At 38.5% G+C, this 27,324-nt stretch overlaps 1 protein-coding gene across 13 annotated transcripts in view; it reads left to right on the top strand.

Moving 5' to 3' along the window:
* TCF4 (transcription factor 4) overlaps positions 1-27,324 on the top strand; it is a 330,485-nt gene that overhangs the window by 98,915 nt on the left and 204,246 nt on the right. For all 13 annotated transcript variants that reach the window (XM_087819116.1, XM_087819111.1, XM_087819114.1 and 10 more), the window contains 2 exons: positions 13,882-13,943; positions 16,747-16,843. In XM_087819116.1, the coding sequence (XP_087675242.1) occupies positions 13,882-13,943; positions 16,747-16,843 (159 nt within the window). The remainder of the gene's footprint in view (positions 1-13,881; positions 13,944-16,746; positions 16,844-27,324) is intronic.

Here is a 27,324-nt window from a genome sequence, read left to right as displayed (position 1 = left end):
TCTCTGGGCTAGTAAATTCTCTATATGAGGGGACTTTTAATTAGACTGCACCTAAAATTACCTTAATCTGCATTTCAGTACAGCTCACCACGATGCCACTGCTTTCCTTCTTTCTATACCCTAGATTGCAATATCTCAAAATTGATGATTCTAGCCTTCATAACTCTCCACTCTCTGAAATTCCTTAACACTTATTCTTTTAGTAATCAAATACTGCTCTTTATGTCTCCCAACCTAGGTTATATATTTCAGAGAGAAAGAACTATTTTATATTGATTTTCTATCCCATTTGTGTCAGTTATCATGCTATCATAATAGTAATCATAATAAAAATAGGAGTTATACTTCTGGTTCAGGTTCCATGGTGATGTTTTTTCTAAATTATCTCTAATCATCACAACAGTATTGGAGGGTGGATATAATCAATCCCATTTTACGGATGAAGATGCATAGAATCAAGACGTTAAAAAATGTCTCCAAAATTGCACAAGTAGCCAGCAGCTCACCATTCTTGTTTGCAAGATAATGGTTGAAAGAAAGAATGGCTAATGATTGTACTGGGTTTATTTTTGAGACAGACGAGACTGAGCAGCCTGAGAACATTTGGTGCTCAGAGGGAGGAAATGCTAAGAGGGGAAAACAAGTCTGAAAGGGAGAGAAGGATAGTTCAAAGACCAGTTCCCCTGCCTCCCAATTCCGACTGGTGCCAGCTCTAACTGCTTATGTTTGCTAAGCTTGGAAGAAAGAGTCGCAGCGCCAGAATTCACGGAAGCCTGTTTTGGAGCGTGCATTAGTCAGGGTGCGCTAATTGCTGGAACAAACAGCCACCAAACCTCAGTAGCTTAACACCCCAAGGTCTGCGCCCCCTGGTGTCAGAGGACCTGTGGGGTGGGCTCTGTTCCCTGTAGGCCTTCAGCTCCGGTTTCTTTCATGCCTCGGCTTGGCCGTCCCCCGGGCCTCGGGGACTCACCGAGGAAGAGCAAGCGCGTGGGGGGCACGCGGGGCTTAGCGGCCAGGTCTGGAAACGGCAAACGTGCCTTCTCCGCTCCTGTTCTGCCGCCGGACCTCAGTCACATGACCCCTGCGTGCCGCGGAGGGGGCGGAACGTAGGCGGCCGGCGGCCAGGGCTGGGCGTGGGCCGGGCGCTGGGGCGACGTGGTTTCGGCGTAGCCAGTGAGGGCCGGAGAGCGTGGCGACCGCTGGTTTTCAGAGGCCTCGAGTTTTCAGCTGAGCGCTGCCACATGGTGCGCACTCAGCCTCTGGAAGACATTGGATCTGAGGTGGGAAGGTGGTTTCCCTTCTGTGAAGGGAAGCTAGTAACATGCATTGCAGGAGGTGTTTGGAGAGTAAAGGAAACCATGAAGGTGGAGCTGATTTGTTAACTAGAAATGGATATCTGGACAGTAATCTGCAGTGTTGCTTGGGAAGAAAGAAAAAATGCTAGCGGTGAGGTAAAGGAATGGTGGGAAGTAGGCCGTAGGTACTTTTTCTTTGGAAACCCATTGCCATGGTTCATGCCATTGAATTTCATTTCTCTTAATTAAGTAGTTTTTATGAATAGCATAGAGGCTTTCCACAAGTGCATTATTTAATGTTTTTAGTTTTTACCGTAAAGGTTGTAATTTGTAGGACTGATGATTGTTTTTCATTTGTAAAACTGATTTTTAACGATTGTGAATGGTTTCAGAGTGACTGCTTTGAAGAGTCCCGCACAACGCCTTGAATTAAAGTGGGAAAAGAAGCTGAGGGCTGGGCTGGCCTTTGAAAGATAAATTACAAAACATTTGATACTATGAGGAGAATTTGTTTCATCCTGTTTTGCATTGACTATATGGTGCTTTGATCTCATCCTGTATTTATGAGGCTTGCAGTATTTCTTTTCTTTGGCTTTCTTATTTGTAACTGCAGATTCACGGTTTCTTTTGTGTACCACTTGCCTCCCAGAATTTGGCCCAACAGTTTTGAGTAGCTGAACGATTTATCGAGGACAGATCAGCTGAAATGTGGCTCAACTTTAGTAAAGCAGACGGAATGACATAAGGTTAGGTGACTGATGTGTGAGTTTTTGAATTTGATTTGGTTTTACATGGAAAGGTTGAAGCAATGATCCATGTATTCTAATAAAAATCATCAGTACAAATCAAATAAAATCTGGCTTAGTGGCTGTTTTCCCACTGTCACTCATGGCTAGCCTGTGCTGTTACAGACCACATTTGGCAGGCACTGGTTTTTCCTACAACAACATCTTAAAGTAGTATTGCAATCTTTGCTATGTTAAGAAGGCATCTTTTCTAATCAAACTTTCTGCTAATCTCATCAGATAAATCATCATTCTGTACTGACAGCTTCGGCTTCCCCTGAACCCCTTCCCTGCTTCTTGTTTTCTCTCAAGATGCCTGGTTATTGTCATTTTTCAGGTCTTTGTGTCTATCTCCTTTCAAACTAAGGAAATTTCTTCCATTCCTGAGGAGGAGCTCCAGCTTTCTACCGTTCCACTTAGTGAATTTGCAGGACCATCCATCATAGCAGCTCATCTCTTTCTGACCAGTAATCCATCAGTTATCAGACAGACAAAAGGCAGGCTGCATTCAAGTTGCAGACCTACTAAAAGACCAAAACACTTATTTCCACGAATTCGATTGATTTAAGCTTAAGAAAATACCAGTTGATTCGAATGCATTTCAATTTCTACTCCCAAAGCCAGACTAGTAAATTAATGCAGATGTATTTCAACTGCTTTAGTTATGAGAGTGTTTTAAAACACTCGAAAGTAAAAGTAAGAGTAGCAGCATGGTTAGGGGAAAGGTGCAGTCCATTTTTGTCATTATAGACCAGACCTGCTATCACATCCCTGGGCCTTTCTCAAACCAATGCCAAACTCATGTCTTTGTTGATGATCATGGTGTTGTTTAGGATACAGGGCAGCTCAGAGGGGTGATTAGCAATATTTTCATTGCTGATATGATTTAAAAATGCATATTGCTAGATATGAAAACTCAATCATTTTAATACTGTCGAACTTTCCTATTTTTGCAAGTATTCAAATGAACTTTAGCAAGTATTGTGTTACCTGTTAGAATTAAAGAGGGGAGTGGAATGGCCTTTTTTATATCAGAAAACTACCAATTTCTTTTTCCTTTGATTTTTTTTTTCATGCTTTTGAAAAATGGTATTAGTCTGCTATGCTTAAATATGCAACTTCTTTTGATCCCAGTCAATGATTCCAGATAAATCATTTTAAATGAGATGAATATAAAAACATTTTTGCAAGCAGAAAGCATAATATACAAGTGTGCTTACATTATTGTGAGATAAAATGTGAAACCCTTTAGGTCACCAGACAGACTTCTCTGACCACACACATACACACACACACTTATAAGCCCAACTAGGAAAAACCTTTACCAATGTCTGCTAGGCATTTGGCTGAAAGGGAATTGTAGGGAAATTTTTTTAAGCATCTGTAAGTCAGAGTTGAAATCCACCAGCACTGTTCAGGTAATAAAATGACATGGGCTTCATCCAAGGTTAAAGGGACCATTTCCACCTTCTATTGATGACAGTAAGTTAACTCACTCAATACTGTACAATATGCTTATGTTCTATCAAATGACCAAGTTTCACCCACAATCATTTCTATGTTCAAGCTTCTCTCCTCGCTTTTTGACTTTGGCTAGATCATTTGTGTACCTGACCTCTAAATGTGGGAATGTATTCTTTTTAAGGTGTTAGTTTATTGACCACTTTTAAAAACTTCTAGATATTTCCCACTTTTTTGGGGGGTCAGCCTACAAAAACCATGCTTGATTTTCTTGTACTTCATAAGTGTACTTCTGTATCCATTTGATTTTACTTGGAAAGTGCTGCTGCTGAGGCAGGTCTCCTTTGTACACAGTGATTTCTAGGATGTGGTGCAAAAGGCAAGGAACAGCCATTCAGGGTGCATTGGCTCCAAGATGGATTATTTAACTTGGCTTCATGCATTTCATTGATTCACTAGTGGGTTGCTCAGTCTTTTCGTTATCTTGGTCGAATTCCTTACAAGTTAATAGTATGCATGTCTTCATTTATTCTAGTTGCTGCCTCCCTCATCCCTATGGAGGTCACACTACTGTCACCAATAATTTTATCCTTTGAGGTGTCACTAGCGCATAAACCAACAATTGAGGAGTATTTCCTACCAATTCACATAGGACTGAAATTTCAGTCAGGTTTTGCATGTACTTCCCTACATTTCTGTGGTTTTGAAAGCCAGTTGATCACAGACCAGAGGGTCTGTGAGGCTGCCTAGGATATCATGAAGGGTTGTCAATGATATGAAGGTGGGGGAAATAGGTGTTGAGGGAATTTTCACTTTTTACTTTATACACTTTTGTGTTTTAATTTTTTTCAATAGAACATAATTAAAAATTAGTTGTAATGGTTTTAAAATATTCTTCCCATAGATTGCTGGTTAGTTGCACAGGAGAAAGTTGTAATTATACAGTGGAGAATTCCCATAATACCTTGACTAGGTGATGAAATTATCCTAACAAATGAAGGCCATCATGGGCTTTGTATGTGATATCCTGGGAAAGACACAGGGCCACTTATGTAGTATTATATCCTGAATCTAATCATGAGGAAGCATCAAATAATGCCAGATTGAGAAACATTCTATAAACTAACTGGCCTGTCTTCTTCAAGAGTGCCAGTATTATAGAAAGAAAAGGAGTAGTGAGGAACTATAGCTGGTTAAAATAGATGAGAGAGATGTGCTGATTAAAGGCGGTGTGTAAGCCTGGGTTTTGTGTGTGTGTGCACTTAGTTAAATGTGTTTATTATACTTTAGATCAGTTGTCATTTAGGGACTATGGATTAGATAAAAGCATTATATCAGAGGTAGATTTCCTGATTTTGATGACTGTACTGTTTTTGTTCTTAGGAAATAGACACAGAAGTACTAAGGATTGAATGGGCATGACTGATGTAACCTATTCCCAGTGGTTGAGACAGCAAATTTACATTGTTTTAACTGCATTGTGATGAAAACCTTTTGAAAATAAAGGGTAGAGAAACAAAGGAAAAATTTAAAAATATATTGTTCCTGAACTTTAATCTTTGATCTTTTCTTGATTACTTTCTGGGTGGGGGCCAGGATATCTGTGGGTGCTTCCCCCCCCCTTGTTTTTGTTTTGTTTTGTTTTGTTTTGAGGTTCCTGGGGTATTTTGATGGTCAGCCACATTTGGGAATCACAATCCTAGATTATGTATATACTTTTTTTCAGAAGGAGTTGCTAGAATTATTTTGAGAGATTGATCAAGGTCCTCTAGATAAGTAGCAGAAAATTTCTCAAACTTGGAGTGAAAGGGTGAAAATTGACTTTGTTTAGTGTGGGGAAATGAACTTGGTTTAATGCTGTTGCACTCTGTTGGTTTCAGCCTGGTCAGAACAGTCTGCAGTTGACCAGGTGACTTACTGTTCTTTAAATATGACAAAAATGGAATGTCTCCTTCAAATTCTGTTCTCTCACAATTCTGATCCAAACAAACTTCTATTGTATGGTTGAGTGTCAGGCTATTTAGGCAGGTACATTCTGTTGAGCCCATTAAGTAAAAATAAAGAGATTTTTTTCCCCTGTCCAAGCTATTATAATTTCACATTTGTAAAATTTTTAATTCATTTTAATGGACTGCTTCCCTTCAAATACATGTGGAGATGGTTTTATAAAACTGTAAACAGTTTATGCATTTTTACAGATTTCCATTTTATGTGTTTGATACTGGGTTACCTCTTTTTAATTGCAACAGAGATACAGAATTAGTAGTTTAAAACAGTAGGGACTACATGTTCTGCTGTGATCAAGGAATTAGATAATCTGGCTTGTTTGCTTAAGGGGTCTGTATCTTGAGACTTTTATAGGGTAGTATTAAGGCTCTGAGCCTTCTTATTATGCCAATACCCAGAAGATTGCTTTAATGAGAAGTAAAGGGCCTTTTTCCAATTACAAGGGAATAATTGTATTAAGTTCCTGTGTTATGTCAACCTGCTTTGATTTGATTACTGCAAAAGAAATGGATTTATCTGTCAGTGTTACTTAATTAAGCCTTCTCATTGATGTTTTGCAGAGTAATATAGTGTGGTTTGCACATTTGAGCCTAAATACAAAGAAAACTGGCCTAAAACTAAGACATGACCTCTGAAGATAACATGTAAGATTGATTGCTTGTCATTGCCAGGTCAGAGGCTGCAGTGTTACACACAGGTGGAAGGTTGGGATGTTGAAGGGATAAAATGAAAATCAGTTTATGGGAGTGATTATCGTAAGCAAAAGGGACTGTGTTAGAAAACTGGATTTTAGGAAAGATTTTTGAATATTTGAAACTGTTTGGCTTCACCAATATTAGTTAAGCATCTGGAATAGGGGATGAGATGAGGTGAGACCAGAAGAACAGGAGAAGGAGACTTTGTTAAAGTGTAAAAGGAAAGAGGAGATAAAGAAAGAGGGAGGAATGGGTGCCATTTGGGAGAAGTGCACCGTTGTGGTTATGCAGAGCAATTACAGCCCGCAGATATTTCAATTAAGCCAGCAGCCCTTTCCCAGAGCCTCACAAATGGTACCCTTGGGAGAACTCGGTATAGAGGGGAAAGCAAAGAAGATATAACTGTTATATGTTTCATCTTGGCTCTTTTCCCCTCTCCTTGGAATAAATGTAATAAATTATTTATCAAATAGGGATTTTAAATATCAATTTGTATATCATAAGTCATTACAGTATTATAGATTTTGCACCATAAAATTACATGTATGATTTAAAAAATACATGCATAATTGCATGTACATGTTATCAGAGTTATATATTTTATTTTACTTTATTAGTGTATGAAGCATATTTTTAAATCTATTTCTTTGTTGTTTAACACTTTATTTTCTAAAGTATCTACCTTTTATTTCTCATATTTTGTAATGCATCCTAAAGAGGTACCAAACACCTAATTAAAATTTCCTCAAATTATATTCACTTTTAATTTAGGTGCTTATCTGTGTAATATTGGGGTTAGTTGGTATGTTTTAAAGTCTTCAGGTATGGCAGCTTACTTTCAGTTGTTATTCTCAACTGATTTTGAACTAAGTTCCCTCATCCCTGAACATTATTTTAGGAAGACTGATTTCTGCTAAGTACTTTTAGACCAGTTACATTTCAGAAAATCAGTGGAGGCATGCGCAGTTCACACTGTTATTGTACTCATGCTTCAGTTATTCATGGCTCTTCTTTCTGGGCTCTTGCTTGGAAAGGTGAGATCCTGGACGGACTGACTTCTCTTTAATAGGAAGGCCCTAACTGGCTAGTTTAATGCATTTGAAATGGAAGAGTGCTAAATAACACCCATGTCTCCATATTTTATGTTGCACTGTTCAAGTTAGAATTTTATTCAAGTTAGATTGTCATTGATGCTTACAAATTATATGGATTGATATAAAAACTTAAAGGGTACTTTTGTCTCAATTTTGTAACATAACTCTTTACTCACCTTGAGTTTCAAGAAGATTTTTGAGTTTCAGTGTAAGGAACACTACTGACATATTAAAATAGTTATGTATTTTATTTAGTTACTTTTATGTTACCTGAATTTCACATGAAAATACTTTTCCTGTTTTAGAGCACCAAAAATGCAGTTAACTTTATAAGTATCTGAGATTATTTTAGTATACATTTTTGAAAAATAGTTTATTTTGAACTTAAGGAAAATAATGTTGTTTTAAGCAGTGTTCTAAAGGACACAGTAATAGAAGTTTAAGTTGGACGTTACTAAGGGCTAACATACTACAATCAGTTTCCTCTGAACAATTTTCCTACTATACTTTTCTCCCCAGTATATCCACATTTTACCCTTCCTTATACAATTTATATATTTATATATAAACCATAAACTCATCTCGTAGCTGACCTTTGAGTTTTCAGATTTATTTGATGAGGAAATTCATCAGTGTGCTGAGAATGCCAGTGTTGACAGCAGTGATGAAAATGGAAAGCCCAGGTCTCCGTTCTCTGTACTGAAGGATCTTAGGATTTGTGTGGGATGCATCACCACAAGCCTCATCTTTCGCTCAGTCTGTTTGGGAAGGGCTGGAAGTTTCTTACCACTCACTGCTCAGATCACTCATTATGAGGTATATCTTGTCTCTTATAGAAACAGTAAGAAGTGATCATGGTTGTGTGGACATTGTCTCTCAGTGTTTGAAGCTCATCAGACTCCTCTTTCCTCTGCCTTAGTGCTCAGATTCGACTTCAGATTCCTCTACTTAAAGCTCTTATTATACTGGCTGCTGAGGAAAACGCGCACATCCTTAACACGCTCTTTGCTGATGAAATATTTTGAACTCTAAATTCATCTGGCACTGACGGAGAGCATATGCCATCTCAGTTTGTGTGGAGGGCTCAGCCAAGGGTTCTTCCTGGACTAGGAAATTAGTAGGAGCCACAGATGCACACAGTCTGTGAGTCTCCATGATGATGTGGAGGATATTTAATAGTGTCTGTTGTTTCTGAGTGAAGGATTTAAGACAGTGTAGACTTCAACATGTTTCAGAGTGATTATCTTTCCAGGAAAATCAGCCTCAATCCCCCAGTGCATTCTAAGTGTGTAGAAGCTTTCATTGGGAACTCAGTATATTTCTACAAAAGTAGGGATTTGTACACTCTTAGAGTGATGCAAGAACCACTCTGGTTGTTTTCTGACTTCATGAACCTCAAGGCCTCGGGCCTTGGGCGTTTGGCATGATCTGAGTGCGAAGGATGGAAAGAACCCACACATGATTCTAATGACCCCAAATCAGCAGAGTTAGGGTAACACTAATACTTGTTTATTTCAAATCAAGTTTAAACCTACATGATACTTAGTTTTTGTTCTTAGCTTGGGCCATTATTCCGCATACATAACTTTTGACAGCATATTATTTATATAGCACACACAAATATGTTTAAATGGTGAGACGTAAAGAAGACATTCTAAAGGTAAATTAAACCACAAAACAAGTCTAATGGTTATTGAATTCTCACTGTGATTGTGCTGTAGAGGTTCATGGAGAAAGTGAGTTTTGTTTACTCTGAGCACTTTGGCTTTTCTAAAATTCAGGAAAATATTTGAAAGTCTCTGACCTGTTAAACAGAACTAGTGGTCATAAAAAAGTAAGACTCAGATTTTCTTGACTAGATCTGATAGTTTTACGTATTTATGTAGTTTAATTATCTTAGATTTTAGGTGGTGGTAGTAAGTTAGGCTCTCATGGCAGGTATTGATTACTGAGCATTCACTATGGCCAGGTGCTTCCCTAAGTGTTTAGCAAGTATTAATGAGATCACTTACTTTAATAATAACTTTTTGAGGTTGGAAATCCTAGTATCCCCTTATCTCCTGTTAGATACCTACATTGGGTAGATTCTGGGTTCTCACTTCAGTTCTCCTAGACCCAAGAGGCCATTAAATTTTCCAGGTTGGCAGATGTCCTCGGGGCAGAATGTGTTTTCTTACTCCCTGGATTCCAGCTTTCACTTTGATTTTGGCTTGATAATTCGTTACTCGCTAGTCAGATGATTGGTGTTTTAAAGAAGATTACATTTTTCTTATCCATTATTTTTAGTTTTTTTGTGGGAGAGTTATCCAAATATACTAGCCTGCCCTATTTCCAAGAATGGAACTGAAGCCCACTTGTTTTATAGTTGACAGAAATGGGTTCAAAGAGGCTAGGGACTGGCTCAGACCCTAGAGCTGGTTAAGCAGAGTCCCTACTAAAATCCAGGTCTCTGTCTTCAAGTCTGTGCTGTGTTTTCTGCTATTTATCTGGTGTATCTGATAGTTTTGATTTGTGGAAATTTGAGGAATCAAACCATAAGTTTAATGAATGTAGATGGGAAATTATGAAAATGAAAAACTATGTCTATCTTTTCTCTAAATGGCTTGTTTGGTTCTAGTTTCCCTTCACCTCCCTTTGGTGTTTGGATACTGAAATGTAGACATGTGAGAGGGGCCTAATGTAGAACTCCGCAAATACAGTGAAAATGTGTGGACTGTCAGGCTGCCTCCTGAAGCATCTGTCAATCCCATGAAAGCTACTATGTCCTAGTGTAGGGTAAAATAAATTTGAAAAATCTTGAACAGTCGAGTCCATCTCAGTCTTGTGGAAGGGTAATTTCTGTCACCCACTTGCTCTTCTCCTTTCCCTCCTGCCATCTGAGTTGCTCTCTTCCTGTTACTTGTCCTCATTCTGGTTGGAGCTGGCAGCAGAACAAGGGATGCTCATTGTGAACCTGTTTCCCTCTTTGCCTTTCCTAGTCAGTAGCCTCTAGGGTTTGGCCCCTCTCCAGTCCAGTCCATCGCAGCATATACTTTGACAAGCTCACTACACCTCTCTGGCTTTACTGTTCTCCTACTTTTATTTTCCATTCTCTGATTCCTCCTAATATTTACTTTTATGTAATTGGTGTTGTATATAATTCTGTAATCTTTTGTGATCACAAGAATGGGCATAAACTGCCAGATCAGTACCTTTGCTCTGCCTGGGGAGGAGTGACTGAAGGTAACGTTCATTTGAGCTGGCCCTGGAGAGATCTGCAGTTCTCACCAGGAGGCCATTCTCCTGGTGGACAAAAGCATTTGCTGGTTTTCAGCATTGACATCACCTGTGTTTGCCAGCTTTGCCATGTATTGGCACTGTGGGGAAGTTATATGTTCTGCCTAAGCCTCAGTTTTCTCATATATAAAATGGGAATACTCTTAGTGCATTGAAGTGCTTAGTGGTGTCTGACACATATCTGAGCTCACTAAATGTTAACTAGTATTATTTTTGAGAGATGAAATACAGTTTAGGCAAAGGGAATAGAGGTACAAAAACATGGAGGTATACAGGTGTGTGTGCAATGTTCAGATATACCAGCAGGGAGTAGGGAATGGCCAAGTGTAGGCCATGCGTGGGATTTACATAAAAAGTGAGTCTGGGCAAGAACTGCTGGGATGCAGATGTGATGGGGGTGTGTGTTGAATGGTGCTGAAACCGCCGCTTAGGCGGGGATTTGAGAGGGAGTGAGACAGGAGACTGTTGGTGTGGGGCATGCATCTGTCTTGTGTTCCCAATAGAGCAGGCTGGTGGACCTTAAACACCTGTGTATATGAATTACTTGGGGATGTTGTTAAAAACACAGCCCCCCGTCCTTACACCCATCCCTGGCTCTGTCCTCAGAGATCCAGACTTACTAGGTCTGCCTTAGACCCTAAGATGCTAATTGACTTGATCCAAATGTACGGTGGTCCTCAGATGCACTTTGAGATTGCTGGAATAGTTGTTGAGGAAGTGCATGCTAATTTACTGGCAGGTCTGATGAAACTCAGTGGGAGGGAAGATAGAAACAAAAAACATAGAAGGAGCATGTTTACATTCATTATGAGTTACAAATATCCATGCTCGAGCCTTGTATTTTCTTGCTATGGATGAGGGAGCACCAGTAATGCAGATATATTTTCAAAGATAAAATATAATCAGCAATCATCTGATTGTTTTATTAGGTTTTGGAGAGCTAGGGACTCATCCTTATCTCCTAGATCTAGCAGGAGGCCAAGGGATGGAAAAGCCTGTTAAAAAGAGAGCAGTAAAAGGGAGGAAGGTGCACAGTGTGAGGTCAGGAAATGAGAAAGGTAGAAATGGGAAAGGATGGCAAAAGAGCAGTTAGATTTGATTGGTTGAGAATCTGTTTGTGAAGGAACCCAGCCAGTATTTAACCCGTTTTGAAAAAAAATAAACTTCCAGCATTTTTAATTAATGGATCACTCACTTTTTAAGTTGCCCAGTTGGGAATCCTCAAGTTTTGATGTGTTTTATCTGCCTGCTCATTAGCAGGCTGCGTGGCTGCGTGGGGGACCGTACTGTGTATCTGGGTGATGCTTAGCAGCATCTCGTTTCCATCCACTAGATGCCAGTACAACTCCCCCCCTCCAGAAGTTGGGACAACCCAGAATGTCTCCAGACATTGCCAGATGTCCTCTGGGGCCAACATTGCCCCAGGTGGAGAACCGCTGGTCTGGCATTACTGTGGTCTTTCCTCCTTGCCTCTGCCTACTTTTTATGTTTAAAATCCTCTTTGAAAATTGAAAAGAGAAAATATGTCTAAACAGGATGACATCTTATGGTACAGATTCAGATTTGTCCCTTTTCCTTCATTATTTTTTGGCCAAATTTAAGAGCAGAAATTTCTTCAATTAACCAAGCTGGCTGTTTCAGGTAGAAAGGAATTTAGGAGGTGCCAGACTTCTGAAAAGCTGCCGTGTTTCAGAGATGTTGTTGCTTACTGTGTTTTTTGTTTGTTTTTGATGAAAATATTTGATTTTTGGTTAAGGATGAAGCGAACCATGTAGGCTGCAAAACTTACTCATGTGAGAACCCAGAGGTTCTGAGGCATTTCTTCGCGTCCTCCAGCCCCGCGTACAGGCCGGTCAGGAGGCCGGGCTGTGACACAGCAGCTCGGAGAAGCGCCGCCCCGCCGGTCCCTCTTGAATGCGCCCCCAGAGCTTCCCCACATTCCTTACAGCTCCAGCTCCTACTTCAGCTGGCCCTAGGGGATGTCTATTTGCAGTGGCATTATCTTCTGAAGCACCGAAAGGAAGGAACCAAAATAATTTGTTTAAAAAAGAAAGAATTCAAGTTTAGTGCCAATAGTTGTTTTTTATTGATCTAGCCCATCTCTGAAGATATTCTAAAACAATGTGTACTCCACAGTACCCCCAAAATAAGTCAATTAATTATACTATGACTACTTCTGCTGATAATAAAATAGCAGTGATAAAAGGAATGACAGTAGTGCATTGAGAGAATAAACAGTATCACTGAAATGTTAGGAAACACAATAAATGGGATTATGTCTGCTGAACCAGAGTTTCACACCTCCTCCAGCTCTGTCAGAGGAAGTTTGTGATGGCCATCTGTTACCGTCCGTGATCAAAATAATAGAACAGTGAAACTTTTTATGCTTAGAAAGGGCCTTTCATCAAAAGTCTCAAAGCTTCTTCTAAATATAGAGTGACTGATCTTTAAAATTTTATGGTTTAAGCATTTAATATGATAACTTAGTTGTCCTACCCTCCATCCCTAGTACTTGCCACTGGATGCACTGACTGAGCATTTAGCAGTCTGTCAGCATTAGAATGTTGCTGCTCCAGATGTTAGAAGAAGGCCAACTCTCCCATAGTTCATGTAGTCTCGTCACCATTATTTAGCAAAGTGAAACTTGGACAAGTTTAATTTCCACATCTCAACGCCCAGATTAAGGGTCTCAGGCCAAGTGGCCAAGTCTATTAAAAAAAAAAAAATTAAAAGTCTGAGACAGTGTTGTCTTATCTTAAAAAACAAAAATCCCAATATCCACGTAATGTCCTGGTAGAAACAGATTACCAAATTATTTTTTTTGGTGTATTTTTTTGCATGTCTGTTGTCTGGTATGATAAAAGCCTTGACTAGAGAACAGAGAGTGTTCAGGAGCACTATGGCGTGGATGCTCCCATGTTAGTATGAATGTTTACCTGAATTTAACTTTGTTTTGTCCAAATGATTTAAATAAAACTTTAAGTGCAGTTTTATGTCTATAAGAGTTGAGGCTCTGAAACACTGTGAAAGACGCAAGTAATATTTATGTTCATACCTCTGGTTCCTGAGGGTCCAGTTCATTTTTGCTGTGAATTTAAATGAGTTAATTTAAGTAGATGGGTCAGAAGCCACTATCATTGCAGTAGCCCCGTGCCTGATTCTTAATTAAAGGCAACAGGAGATTAATTTGAAACATTAATTTAAAAGTGTATTATAAAAAGAAAGAATTATTGCAAGAAAGCCTCAAGAACTTTTCTCTTGTCCCTAGATGTAGAAGACAGAAGTAGCTCAGGGTCCTGGGGGAATGGAGGACATCCAAGCCCATCCAGGGTAAGTATATCTAATCTTTTTTCCTATTTCCAGACATCCCATATTTGCCAATATGTAAATTGACAAACTGAAGGTGAGTTTCTCTCAAGCACTCACACAACTGCATAGATATATATGCACACTAAGTTTAATGAGGATCAGCTTATGTTTGGATTTGTTTTTCTTTCTCTTAGTGGATGCTGTTATTGAATTTGACACCTGTTCTACTGCTAACCAGAAGAAAAATCCTTCATTAAATATTTGGCCTTACTTTGCCAGTTATTGATCTAGTATTATAGAAAGTTATGTTTTGTAGATGGCACAACTTTGGAAAAAATCCTAGTACTGCATCCCTCTAATATATTGGTGTAAATAGATTACTGAGTAATTCTGAAAACATAGTATGAAGGTTTAGCCTATCTGTATAATCTGTATAAATAGTCTGTATTGACTTCACTTTGTAAACATGCTATTATTCCTCCAGTAATGCCTTTGGTCACCAGTGGGGTTCATTCATTTCTTTGGTGACATATTTTTGCTACTCTTTTTCATGGTGTTCCTCCATGATTTGGTTGGTAGTTTTGGTGTCACGGGATGACCATGGGTGGAATGCCATATGTGTTTTTGTATGTATATGACTTTGGGCATGTCATTTCATCTCTTTGATCTTCATTTTCCTAATTGATAAAATGGAGAAGTAGAACCAGAGGATCTTTTATGTTCCTTCCAACTTATGTAATCTGTCTTCAGCAGAATCATTTCTGGGCTCTGTAAAGTCCATGTCAGCTTTTATAATGTACATATAAATGCCCCAAGTTGAAAATAGACTTAGAGCACATAGCTGAGCAAACATCTGCACCTCCTCCAGCCAGCTGAATAGATGAAGCATTCTGTCTGGAGCGTAACATTTTACTTTAAGTAGTCACATAAATTTGGTGGGGAAGGAGGTCTTTGTTTCAGCCTAAGAGGCAAGGAAGGTAGGTAATCAAGCTGTCAAAATGAGGACATTTCAGCAAGCCTTAGTTACCCATTTCCACCTGTCCTTTGGCCTTGTGGTTCTCACTCTAGTCTTCAGGGTACAACAGGATCTCCAAGCTTACCAGTAACTTTGTTCAGCCCTTGTACCAGCTGTCGAGCTTGACATTCTAATGCATTATATGGATGAGTTGAGGAAATCTTTCCTCCTCCTCATATTACAGTCTGCAGTTGCAAAAATAAATCTATTCTTTTTGACAGCAAGTGTAGGAGACGACAGTGTTCCCCTTCATTGTTTAGTTCATTCAGACTTACTTAATTTCTGATGACTTCTCCATTTAATACACACAGTACGTTTAATTATATTTCTGAGAACAAGGTCCATTTTGGATCATCCTGACTTTTAGTTAGCGTTCATTAACTGTTCTGCCATGTTTTTCAGGGAATATGTTGGTGAATGATTTAAATCAATATTTTGCAATTTATATTTTCTGAATCCAGGGAGTTTGCATGAGACAGATTACTGTGGCTGACTTGAACCCATACAACTTAAGTTTGTCTTCTCTCATCTTAAAGTGCTGCTATTATCGGCTACCTTGCAGTACTGTGCTGAGGTTTAAATTAGATAATGTATATGAAGCTTTTAGAATACTCTAGGATGGGGACACTTAAAGATAATTAGTATTATGCAGTGCTTGGTATGGAATGTGTGAGTGTAAAACCCATGCTGGGTATGTGACACCTTCCTGTACACTGACGTATTAGCAGCGTCAGGTTATAGCATCCTTCAACTTCCTTTTTATAAATGAGGAAAGGATTGAACACGGGTCTGTCTGGAACTTCAAGGGTTTCAGTTACTCTCTCATGATCCGACGTGCATTTTCTTTTTTCATACAGCATCCCTCTTTTTTATGTGAGCAGCTTCTGCCCTTTGGCTAACATGCCAACTGACACTTCTGAGTAAATTTGACTTAGTCTTTATGGGCAGTGCAACCAGCTGAGCAGAATGACTTTGTTTTTCCTTTTTGGTTACTTAATGCACCTTAGTAGATTGAAATTTGAACCATATGATATACAATATATGTTATCAATTCCTCCATGAAAAGTAAGTGACTGGGCAGTTTAAGAGCATTGTTTTAGTTTTAAATTCCCACTAAAAACAATTAGTTAATCTAATAATGACAAAATTAATGTCTGCTTTAAAACCATTTTTTGTGGCACACTTTGTCCAAGCCCAGAAGTACTAATTTATGCTAAAGTTGTGATGTTCATTAATAGTCATATTGTAATTTAACATTCTATGTGCTAATTAGTTAATGGAATGATCCAGTTCTCTTACAACCACAATAACAACTATAACAAAACACTGAAATTTCGATTTCATAAAAACCATGTGTTGCTTTTTCAGAGGCTCTCCCTGGATCTTCCAAAAATGATTTATTACGGGCTGTGGGTAGTTTTCTCTTACAGGACAACCTTGCTTTAAAAAACAACAATGTGGGCTTATCAAAATAATAACTTTTAATATTTACAATATATTTTATATGTGTCAGGTGTTTTACATGCATTATTTCATTTAATCACATCAACAACGTTATGCAAATTGGTTTAATTATTACTGTTCCCTAGATTTCACAGCAATTATGAGGAAAACTTGGACTCTGTAGACTCTAGAGCCCTCTCTTAACTATGGTACCTGTGAAGATGCGGGTTCCTTATAATGAGGTTCCTGGGTCAGAATGGTGGACTCTAGTTTCTTTGGGTCAGAAAGCTCTCAATAGTGGGGGCATATTTATGTGCTGATTTTTTACATGTAAAATTGAAGCTTATGCTGTTATTTTATTTACAGAACTATGGAGATGGGACTCCTTATGACCACATGACCAGCAGGGACCTTGGGTCACATGACAATCTCTCTCCACCTTTTGTCAATTCCAGAATACAAAGTAAGATAAATTTTAAATTAACATGATTTTTTTTGAATGAATATGTTTTACCATGGAAGAGAGAACACAAGCCCAGACAGATGTTCTGTTTTAAGGAACTTGGATTTTTAGTCAGTTCTCTATAGTAATTTTAAATTTTAGGAAAATATTGATAATCTATGCTTGGTAATAGCGCAAAAAGAACTAAGTTTCATGACCATGTGGAATTACAGAATTTCATTGAATCTATGTGGAAATTTTGTCTTTGTTAGACACAAAGCACTTACCACAATTTCAGTGATGCAATAGTAATTTTCTTAGTAAACGTTGGTAAAATCGAAGTTGGTGAATATTTCAAATAAAAATATCATTGGGCCTGCCAGTTAGCAATGAGATATAGTCAGTATTAGTGTGAATTTTTATTAATAGGAGTTATGGAAACACCTTTAATAATAGCTATAGTGTGCTTAGTAGGTTTATTGTGTTAAAGTGCCTTCGGGGTGAATTGGAAAATCTGGTGGTATATTTATCGGGGGCGAACCAGGGTGCTGGTGGTCTGAACAGTCCTCATTGTGGGAGCGCGCTCTGCAGTTTGGGACAGGCTGTCATTTCCCGCAGGTCCTTTCCACTGGTGTCCTTAGCATCGTTTTCTGCTTTGACTACCCTGTAGGATGTTTAACATCAGACGCCTAAGCAATGAAAAGATAATTCATACTGGCTTAAAAGGTCTCCGTAACTGGTTACTTTACTTTTGATTGAAAAAATAATCTTTGTTGTAGTAAATGTGAATTTTAATAATATTAGTAAAGTCTCTCATCTTGGCCAGATTTTATTGAGAATCCTCAGTAAATGAAGTTATATTTCTTGGCGCAAGCTGTTGGCCAATACTCCAAGGAAAACATATAGCCATAATTATATCATTCTGAAACCATAATTGCAAATGCTTTTAAAGAATGTCCCAATTTTTAAGCCATGGAACTCTACTTGTTATTTAAAATGTAGGTAGTCCTTGAATGGCAGCCACCCCCAATTCACCATTAAATCCATCTAAGGAATTTCAGATACTTAACATAAAATAAACACAGCAGAGAAATACTAGCAATTTATTTTTAATGGGTAATATCATATGTGGTGTATGTCATTCCAACTTTGAGAATCACTAAGTTGTCTTTGATCATAGGTTCTTATGTTTGTCCTTTTTTTAACTTTAAAATGGTAAGATTATAGATAGATGATAGATAGATAGATAGATAGATAGATAGATAGATAGATGATAGATAGATAGATAGATAGATAGATAGATAGATAGATAGATAGATAGATAGATGTTTTAACTTTGTAGCTAAAATAAGAATCCCCGTTTTTCATCAGTTGTTGATAGGAAGGTATAGTAGTTTGCTGTTTTCAGGATACACAGATGCAGATGGCTAGATACATTTATCAACTTAAAATTTAAAGAATAACTTTTAGATGCTTCAATGACAGTAGTAATAATTTTAAATTCCAATGCCATTGCTTCGCTTTCATCCTCACTCAATTTCATAAAATAGAAAAAAAAACTTAATTTGAAAACAGAAATCTTCAGAAGTAACACCTAACGAGTATATCAAAGAACTTCTTTAGTAGTTTCTAAAACTGTCCTCTGACAAGTTAAAGAGAATAAATAAATTACTATTTCTATTTAGAAGTTCATATAATATACATTAAAAAAGTTTTCCTGAAGAACAACTTGATAAATTAATATTAAAGAATACACCAAGCAATACAAAGACAGTAATTGTTGTTCCTGTGTCCTCATGGGCAACTGTTTGACCAACCAAATTCATTTTCAATCCAAATAATATTTAAAATATTAGTGGGATGAGAGTCTAGCGCTAGAGGGGAGAGAGCTCTTTTCATGTAGTTGTTGTTGAAGCTGAAAGTCGCTGTGGGCTGTGCTCCCTGTCCCGTCTGCCCTCCTTCCCGTTGGACTCTTCAGTGTGGAGGCCGCCAGCCTCCTGCATTGTGATAGGAAATGCTGCCCTGTCCGGAGGCTCCCACCCACTGTTCCCAATGAAAGGACTTCTCTGTTAGATAAGCTGTCTGGTCTGAAACATGGCTCTTTATTGTTTACAAACTGCTACATTTTCCACCTCAAGCAGATTTTTGCACAGAAAAGAATTGTGCTTGGGCTAAATGGTTTATCTGACATTAACGGTGCAGTGTCAGACTGGGGTCAGAGAAGTCGCCCTCAGAGCCACAGGGCATGGTGCAGTGCGCAAGAAAGGAAAAGGGGGAAAAGGCGTTGAAACGGCTATGAAATACCTTGCATTTTTAGTTTGGAGAAGAATTTTCAAGAAATAGTTTCAGAGAACTGACTGTGATGCTGCATTAAAAACTCTTCCCACCCTTATAATTTCTCACATCCCAAACGCCTTCTTGATTGGCTTGAGTATCTCAGGGCTAGATTCTCGGGAACAAAGATTCTCATTGATTTTGCTCAAGCTGCTGTTTATTTAAAATGAAACCACTTTTGAGATGAGCGATGCTTAGTGTTATGTTGCATCTTTACAAAAAGAAGATAGATCATTTTTAAGAAATTAAAGGCAACCAGTTTACAAAGGGAGACAAAAACATAAAATAAGATCTATTAGCGTAGAGAACAGTTTGAGCTCATAGAATATAACGTATATTCTAAACCGTCCTTCGTGTCCAAATCCACAGTCTGTGTTATGATTTTTGTGGAAGTTCTCATTCTACCAAAAGAAGGTATTAGACTTTAACATAAGTTTTTGACAGTACTTTAGTACCCATTCTCAGAATCTTTAGTTTTTGTTAATTACAAAGGATTTCTTTACATGTCAGAGACTTAATTCTACTATGATGTCACATTAGGGTAAAAGCTATAGCATCAGAAATAAATCAGCCACTTTATTGGACCAGATTCTCTATTGTCAAATCAATCAAGCCTGTAACTGAATTAGGCGTCTGCTGCAGAAATAAGTGACACTAATTTTACGGGAAAGAGTTATTAACTGCAGATGACCTGATTTCTTTCTCTCTCTCTTTTTTTTTTTTTTGTAAACGGTTCACTCAGTGAGATTTAGTTTATTACAAGAAAAGAAAAAAGTCATGAACCACTTTCCCCTTTTGGAGTGAATTAATATTACATGTTTTGTTCTTTATGGCAGTCCACTATTTTGGAGAAATGAGACAGGAGTTGCTAACATTTGCTCATAAGCACTTTTATGCTAATAAAGCCCTTCATTACAATTCTGAACTCTGATATTTTACATGAATGGTTTGGCATAAATGTTACAGTTTTTGTAATATAATATTTATGTTTGGCACAAAAATAATAAAACTATTTGTGTATCTCATTGATGAAAATGGGTTATAATTTATAAGATTAATAGTGCAACTCCATTAATTTACTCTTTCAGAAATAAGCTTTCATATCTGAATATAGTACCCTATTTAATAGTTTATGAATCCCTGAGGTAAAAATAAACAAATGAACACAAGAGCACTTGTGCAAGCGTGTGCACACACACGTTTATTATGCTAGAAGAATTAATGACATTTCTTGGTTTATAAGGTCGCACTACTCCTGCAATTGCTGTCTGTAATTTGAGTTGCCAAACAGAGTTTTGGAAGTTGATATTGAGTACATCCTTTAAAGAAGAACATAATTAAAATAGACAAAACAGCAAGCCCCTAAATTTGTTCTTTGAAAAAATAAGTGTGCTTGGCTTTTTGCTTTTCTTTTGTTGTGAGGGAGTGTGAGTGATTTAAGAACCAAGTCATATAGCTGACTGCCTCCATTAACCGATCGATATAGACTCTTCTACCTGATATTTCCTTGAGTCCCTGCTCATTGCTTTCATTGGGTTGGTTTGCATTTTTACCTGTTTGATTTTCTGTGTCCTGTTTTGTACTGAAGAGAAAGCAAATCACTTCTTCCCTGTGACTACCTGTGATTATTAATGATAATACTGTACACTTGATCTGTTGGAAACTTGTTTGCTGCAGTTTTAAATAGTTTGATTAAACCTATACAGGTGGTCAATGGGTGGCTTTCAGAACATGCTAATAGGACAGAGAGGCCATGCGTCTGAGTCTTGTTTTTAAGAGGACTGTATGGCATGGAATAGTTTGAACTTTCTGAGAATATGGATTTTTAAAACTTTACTGCTTTTGCCCAGCCGGGCGTGGCTCAGCGGTTGAGCGTCAGCCTAGGATCCAGGTGGTCGGGGTTCGATTCCCGGCAAGGGCACATGCCCCAGTTGTGGGCTCGATCAATAACTCTCTCATCATTGATGTTTCTATCTCTCTCTCCCTCTCTTTTCCTCTCTCTGAAATCAATAAAGATATATTAAAAAAAACAACAACAAAAAAACTTTACTGCTTTTGTTGTTGTCATTGATTCTTGCCAAGCATTAAACTTTTGCAAGTAATTAATTGTCCAAATGTTTTTACAGTGCTATACAATATATTTTCCAGCTAAAACTTTTCGATCCAAGGAAGGATCTAAGGATGCATTTTCCTTCTATTATTCTGCAGCCTTAATTGAAAACCAGATTGTTTGAGTGAGCGAGTTGCCAATAAGATTATACACATGCATTTGGTAACTGCAGGATGTGAAAAGTGATACTTTTGTATGGTTGGGTGCAGCTTAGTTCAACATCAGCTGCTGTGTTTTTACATGTCCCTTTGTGAAAGGTTCGGTTTCCTTATTGTGGTATTTGGTTCCAGTCCCACTAATAGTACTCAACCAGTGCACTAAATAATTTCCCACCATAGAGTCACGGGTTTCTAAACTAGCTCAGTGAAACATTTTACTGCAGGAATAGATCGAGGTTTCAGGCATAACTGAAGAAAGCTGCTGGCTTACAGGATGACCTTTGAGTCGCATCTGGGTTAGCGGTTGATATTTTGATTTGGTTACTGTGGTCATATTGTGACAGCTGCTAGCTCATTATAATTCAGTTCCACTGCTCCGTTTGCCTAGCAGGAATATTTAGGTTTGTATTACTTCAAAGTGTTTATGGCTATCCTGAGTTTAGCCCAGCATAAAGGTGAAGTGTTGTGAGCTTTTTCAAATCCCAGTGGCAGAGACTAGTGGCACAGTCTTCTTGTAAAATGGCAAATGTGAGTAGATGCTAATACAGGGAGTGTTTCTTTTCCTTGTAAAACTGGAAATACCCAGTGAAGAGGCTCTTACTAGGAAAACTGTTTGGAAAACCTTAACCTACAAAGGAGAAGAATGGCCACATCGTTAAGAAACATCGTTTTTTTAAAGTATGGGTAAGAGTTAACTTGACCAGATTTTTTTCCCCCATGGAGGAATATAAATATTAAAAATTTAAAAAAAACTGTGCAGAAATGGCAATTACTGGGTGTTCGAAAGTGCCAGGGGTCAAATAATATTTTAGTAACTTCATGAAAATGGAGTTGTGAATATGGATGTCAGCTTTAGAAATTTTCATTCACCTTTAGAGTATCCTGAAGTCAGGGAGTGATGTCAGGCTGCTTGCAGGTTCATTAGTTACGGGACCTCTCTGTGTTTTCACTGTGTTGTTTTTTTAAGGACACTTTTTAGCTTGAGGTTAGGTTGTCTTGATATCATCTGTTATCTGTTGGACTGATAATGTGTAACAAGCATTTTCTGAGAGAAGAAATGTTTAAAGTGGCTTTAGTGGTTGTTATTTATTTACTTATTTTTTGCTTGTTTGGGAGTTTTGTTATTTTAATATGTCAAGTTTAAAATGTTTTCTCAAAATATTAACAAATAAGACCATTTTAAGCGCCATCCTGTGATTTTATTAATCCTGAGTTTGAGCTAAGTTGGGGACTCGGAACTGACTTTTCTCCTCTCTGTTTCGCTACAACTGCCTGTGGGTCCTCAGTCAGCCATTTTTCACATCTTTAAATTGAGGGTGGAACAGATCTTAGGTGATCCCTGAGGTCATTTTTTATGTAAGGTTCATTGATCTTTTAGGTGAGCCATTTATCTTTATACTGTATTTTATCTTTAGAGATGTTGATCATTTTTTCTAATCCATCTCTATCTATGATACCTTCAAGTAATTTTGCTAGTGATGTGTTTTCCAAATGTAATTTTTACAGCCTGACTCAAATGGATGTTTCTTTTCTACCCTAACTCATTCCAAATCTGTAGTTAAGGGACTGAATTGACTGAGGATAAGATAAAATAGCCTTTCAGTTACATCACCAGGAGAAAGTGTTATGCATGGACCAGTGTTTGACACAGAGCTGTAGGACCTCAATAAATGGCTGTTGAATGGTTTCATTCATGAATAAATAAGGGAATCAGATATATAGGGTTTAAACCCTGAATAAAAAGCCCATAAATTACAGTCAGGCTTACATGTTATTATATCAGGAAGAAAACCCTAAAGCAGAGCCAGTCATATAGAAATTTATTCTATGGGATTGTATCCTTGACTGTATAAAATATTTTCCTAATGTTAGGAAACTGACCATATTACAGTGTGGTAGATTTCAGCTTCCAATAAACACACCTTATGAAAGGAAATAAGTGAAATCAATATTTATTGAAAGGCTGCTGAAAAAGTTGTGTGTTTCCGCTATTCAGATAAGATAACTTATTTCCTCTTGTCCAGTCAATAAACATTTCTGTTCCTCTTTCACTGGTCTGCTTCCTTTTCATTCAGCTGCCTACTCTAGGGTATGGCATAATTAGTGCTGTGATAAACATTTTTATTGTCGAAGTAGATGGACTAAACCAGGTTTTACAAAACTTAGAAGAACTGATACCAGAAAAATGTTACTTGAAATTACAGTTAACAGAAAAATATAGATCGTCTAAATGCCAGAGGAAGATTTCTCACATAGAAACTTAGTGACCCTATGAGAAAACAAACCATTTAGAGTCAAGTAAAAGTAAAAAGCAGTTTGTATCAGGTAGGAATGCTTTTGCTTGGAAGTAATGGAAAATGTGTCGAATGGTGGCCTAAGAATAACTTTCCTTGTGCTAGAAGTCTGAGGGTTGGCCTCTGATGGAATTGGTTTGCAGCCCAGTGAAGGAAGGCAAGGCTGGTATCTCCGTGATTCTTTTGTCCTTTCCATCATTGTCTTAAAATGACTGTCACAGCTTCAAGTGTCAAGTTTGGACTTGATGCAGAAAGAAGCAGGGAAAGGTGAGTCCACAGTGGGAGTCTAGCAGCTTGATTGCCCTGCCCGCCTGTGTCCAGGGCTGTCTCCAGCTGCAGAGCTTTGGTGGTGGGATGGGAAGGTTCACGGTACAGCCTCTCGGGACTCATCAATGGGAAGAGACAAGAAAGAAATTGAGCATGGGTATAGGGTTTAGCAACTTAAGGATGTGTTTAGTTTCTTTTAAGAGAAAAGTATATAATTTTCAACTTAACAGTTTTAAAAATTAAGAACAGGGCTCAAACTTTAATGTAATAAGCAAAATAGAAAAATGGGTTTTGCTCAGCCGGTGTTGGTCGGTGGTTGATCATCAGCCCAGGAGTCAAGCGGGTAACAGTTCGATTCCGGTCCAGGCACATGTCCGGGTTGTGGCTCAATCTCCAGTAGGGGGTGTGCAGAAGGCAGCCGATCAGTGATCTTTCTCTCTCATCCATGTTTCTATCTCTCTATCCCACTCCCTTCCTCTCTCTAAAAATCAGTAATAATAAAAAACCTTAAAAAATAAATGGGTCTCAACTCTAAATTCTGGCCAGTAAATTAGAAAAAAACCCCCAAAAACAAAAACATGGAGTAGACAGAAAAGATATTGAAATGAGGAAGAAAAAGTACAGGCATGAGAGTCGGGCACGGCCAGGAGTCTGAGGCATGCTGTTCCCACTTAACCTTCAAGGCCCGCGCCTTCATTGTCCTCAGCCCTTGGCAAGGCAGCAACTAGCCAGAATCAAACTCTTAGAGGCCCAGTCACTAGAACCTTCACTTTTAGGTCTCTGACTTGAATTCCTGCCATGCTTTCCAGATCACCTGGGCAGCAGGCCCATAGCTCCAGCCACCAGCCTTTTCCCCAGTCCCCGGTGGTCTTTGGCATAGCCTCATGTCAGTGCCCACTCCTACAGTCTCCTGCTGCCGCCATTCAGAGCAGGACGGAGCAGCAAGGCCCCAGCACGTGCCACTACAAGTGACAGACAGTGATTGTTCCCTTGCATCACTGCCAAAGAGTCTCCTGGGAACTTATTTCCAACAATCTGCCATATTGCCGTGAAGCACTAAGACAAGAATGCCCACTGCCTGGGGCAAAAAAGCCCTAGATTTTATTTAAATATGTACACAGTTGTACTTGTTCTTTAATGTGGCGGATTGGTACAGCCAAAAAACGACATTTAACCTTAGTAAGCATGCCGAGACTACATGAAATTGTGGTGAGAGCTGATTCCACTTTTGGCCAGAAGTTCCTCACCTCTGCTGAACACAATCATGGCACGACTCAGGCCACTGAGAACACAGGCAGGGGGACGGGCTGGATGTGAAATGAGCAGTGCTATTTTTATTTAGTAGTAAGCTTTTTTTCTAAGTTTTTCATTGGAACAATGGTTTCTTTGAATTTCGCATAAGCCTGACACTTAAAATATGCCTGTGATAGACGACATTAACCAGTGAACAAAACTCTTGACTGGATCCTTGGGCAGGGGATTAAACACTGCATTTCTCAAACCTTAGCTCCAGGGGAAACATCAGTGCAGTTACAAAGTCTGTGAACCTAAAGTCCATGAAAGAGTGTGTCTGCCTTTAGTGCTCTATTGACCTTCAATGCAAACAAGCCTATTTTGTTTGCTCGTATTATAATGTGCACGAGGACCAAAGAAGCAAGGGAACTCGGTTGTAAACACTAGAAGTCTTGAGAGGCATCATGGAATAAAGGTCTAGCTTGGGGTCACTGTGGTCTTAGACTTGGCTTTTTCACCTCAAGATGACTGGGACTTCGGATCAGCTTCTCCTGAGCCTTAGCTTTCACTTTTCTAGGGCGAAGATGGTGCTATCTGCCACACCTTCCCCCACAGTCCCTGTGAACAGTGTGATATAGTGATAGACATGGAATGACTGCTCTGCTCTGTGACTGTTATCTTATGAAATGCAAAGCTACACATTGGTCCTCTGTCTCTTTTGTCTGTAATTAATAAAAAAATATACTTTGGGCCTTGGGTGGTAGCAGTTTTAAAACACCTTGCTTTCTAATGAGACTGGAACAGAAGGCAAAAACAGGTGGAGATAGTGTAGAATATTCAGCTCTCTAAACATCAAGACCAAAATGGAAAGATTTCTTTTGCAGCCAGAACATTAATCCTATAAAATAAGTGCTTCTCTTGTGACAGCCATGTTGAGTTCAGATGTGCCCCTTGGTGAAATACTTTTCTCCAGCCATGTTTCTTTCCAGCTTAAATGTTCTCAAGTTTCACTGTTCACTTGGCTAAAATACCTTGGTGTGGTGTTCGCGTGGTGACAAGTTGAGACTTAAGGCCTGCATTGTAGGTCTTCTGAGTCATGGAGTAATTAGGTAGGATGCGTTTCATCAGGGAGATGCTATTGCACACCTTCCCTGTTCTCAGGAAGGTGTTGGAGACAGTCTTCCTCCGTTTCAGTTCATTCTCCCCCAGAGAAGCTTGGCGTACGACATTGCCTCTATATTGGATTCGATTTTTATTCCTTTCCCTCCTAGGGGTTCCTGAATCTTCCCTAAGTAACTGTGTGTTATGTTTGAGTGGAAAGAGGTATTTAGTGGATCTCATTTTACTTCCTTCTACAGAATATCAGGCCTTTTGAACCACAGTTGCAAAAATCTATGGAGCATTGATTGGGGTTAAATGAAATTTATACCTAAACACTTAATAGATAGAGCCCAAACATTTTTCTTCTTCTTAATTATTGTTTATTAATCACTCCTCAGTTCCTTGACACATATTTATTAATAGGAAAAACTGTAAGGAAGCTTCATTTTAAATTGGTGTAAAATATAGCTGGTTATTTTGTTTATGTTTAAAATAAAACATTTCAAGTAGGTTGAAAATCCCACTAAAGCCCTAATACTCTGGGGGAAGTGGAGGATGGTGGGCTAAGCAAGGATTGTTTTTGGCTGGACCTTGGTTTGACCTTGGGCAGCCTTTAGTGCTTTGATGAAATTTCTCATCTCAATAGTGCTCTGTGTTTAAATGAAGGCACTTAAATTCAGTTACTGTGGATTATTATTATATCTACTTTTATTTTATCTAGATTGTTTTCTGTTTATTGCATCTGACCAACTTGGCAAAAGTGTTACGAAAACTTGAGAATCATGTAGCGAATTTTGGCAAAATGTGGAAGTGATTAATTAAATGCCACCCCCTCGTGGGCCATATTAAAGCTGAATGAAAATAGACAGTGTGTGTAATATCTGATAACATTTGGTGGAGAAGTGGAAGACAAAAGAAGAGAAGGGTGAGAGGGGAAGAGACATAAAAAGCTACTTTTAGAACCTTCTGATCACAAAGTATGCTTTTCTAGCATTGCATTATTGG

The sequence above is a fragment of the Miniopterus natalensis genome, chromosome 7 (assembly GCF_054644295.1).
Source record: "Miniopterus natalensis isolate mMinNat1 chromosome 7, mMinNat1.hap1, whole genome shotgun sequence".
NCBI classification, from domain to species: Eukaryota; Metazoa; Chordata; class Mammalia; order Chiroptera; family Miniopteridae; genus Miniopterus; species Miniopterus natalensis.
Note: the sequence above shows the minus strand (reverse complement) of the source record. Positions and strands in the feature narration are given on the sequence as shown.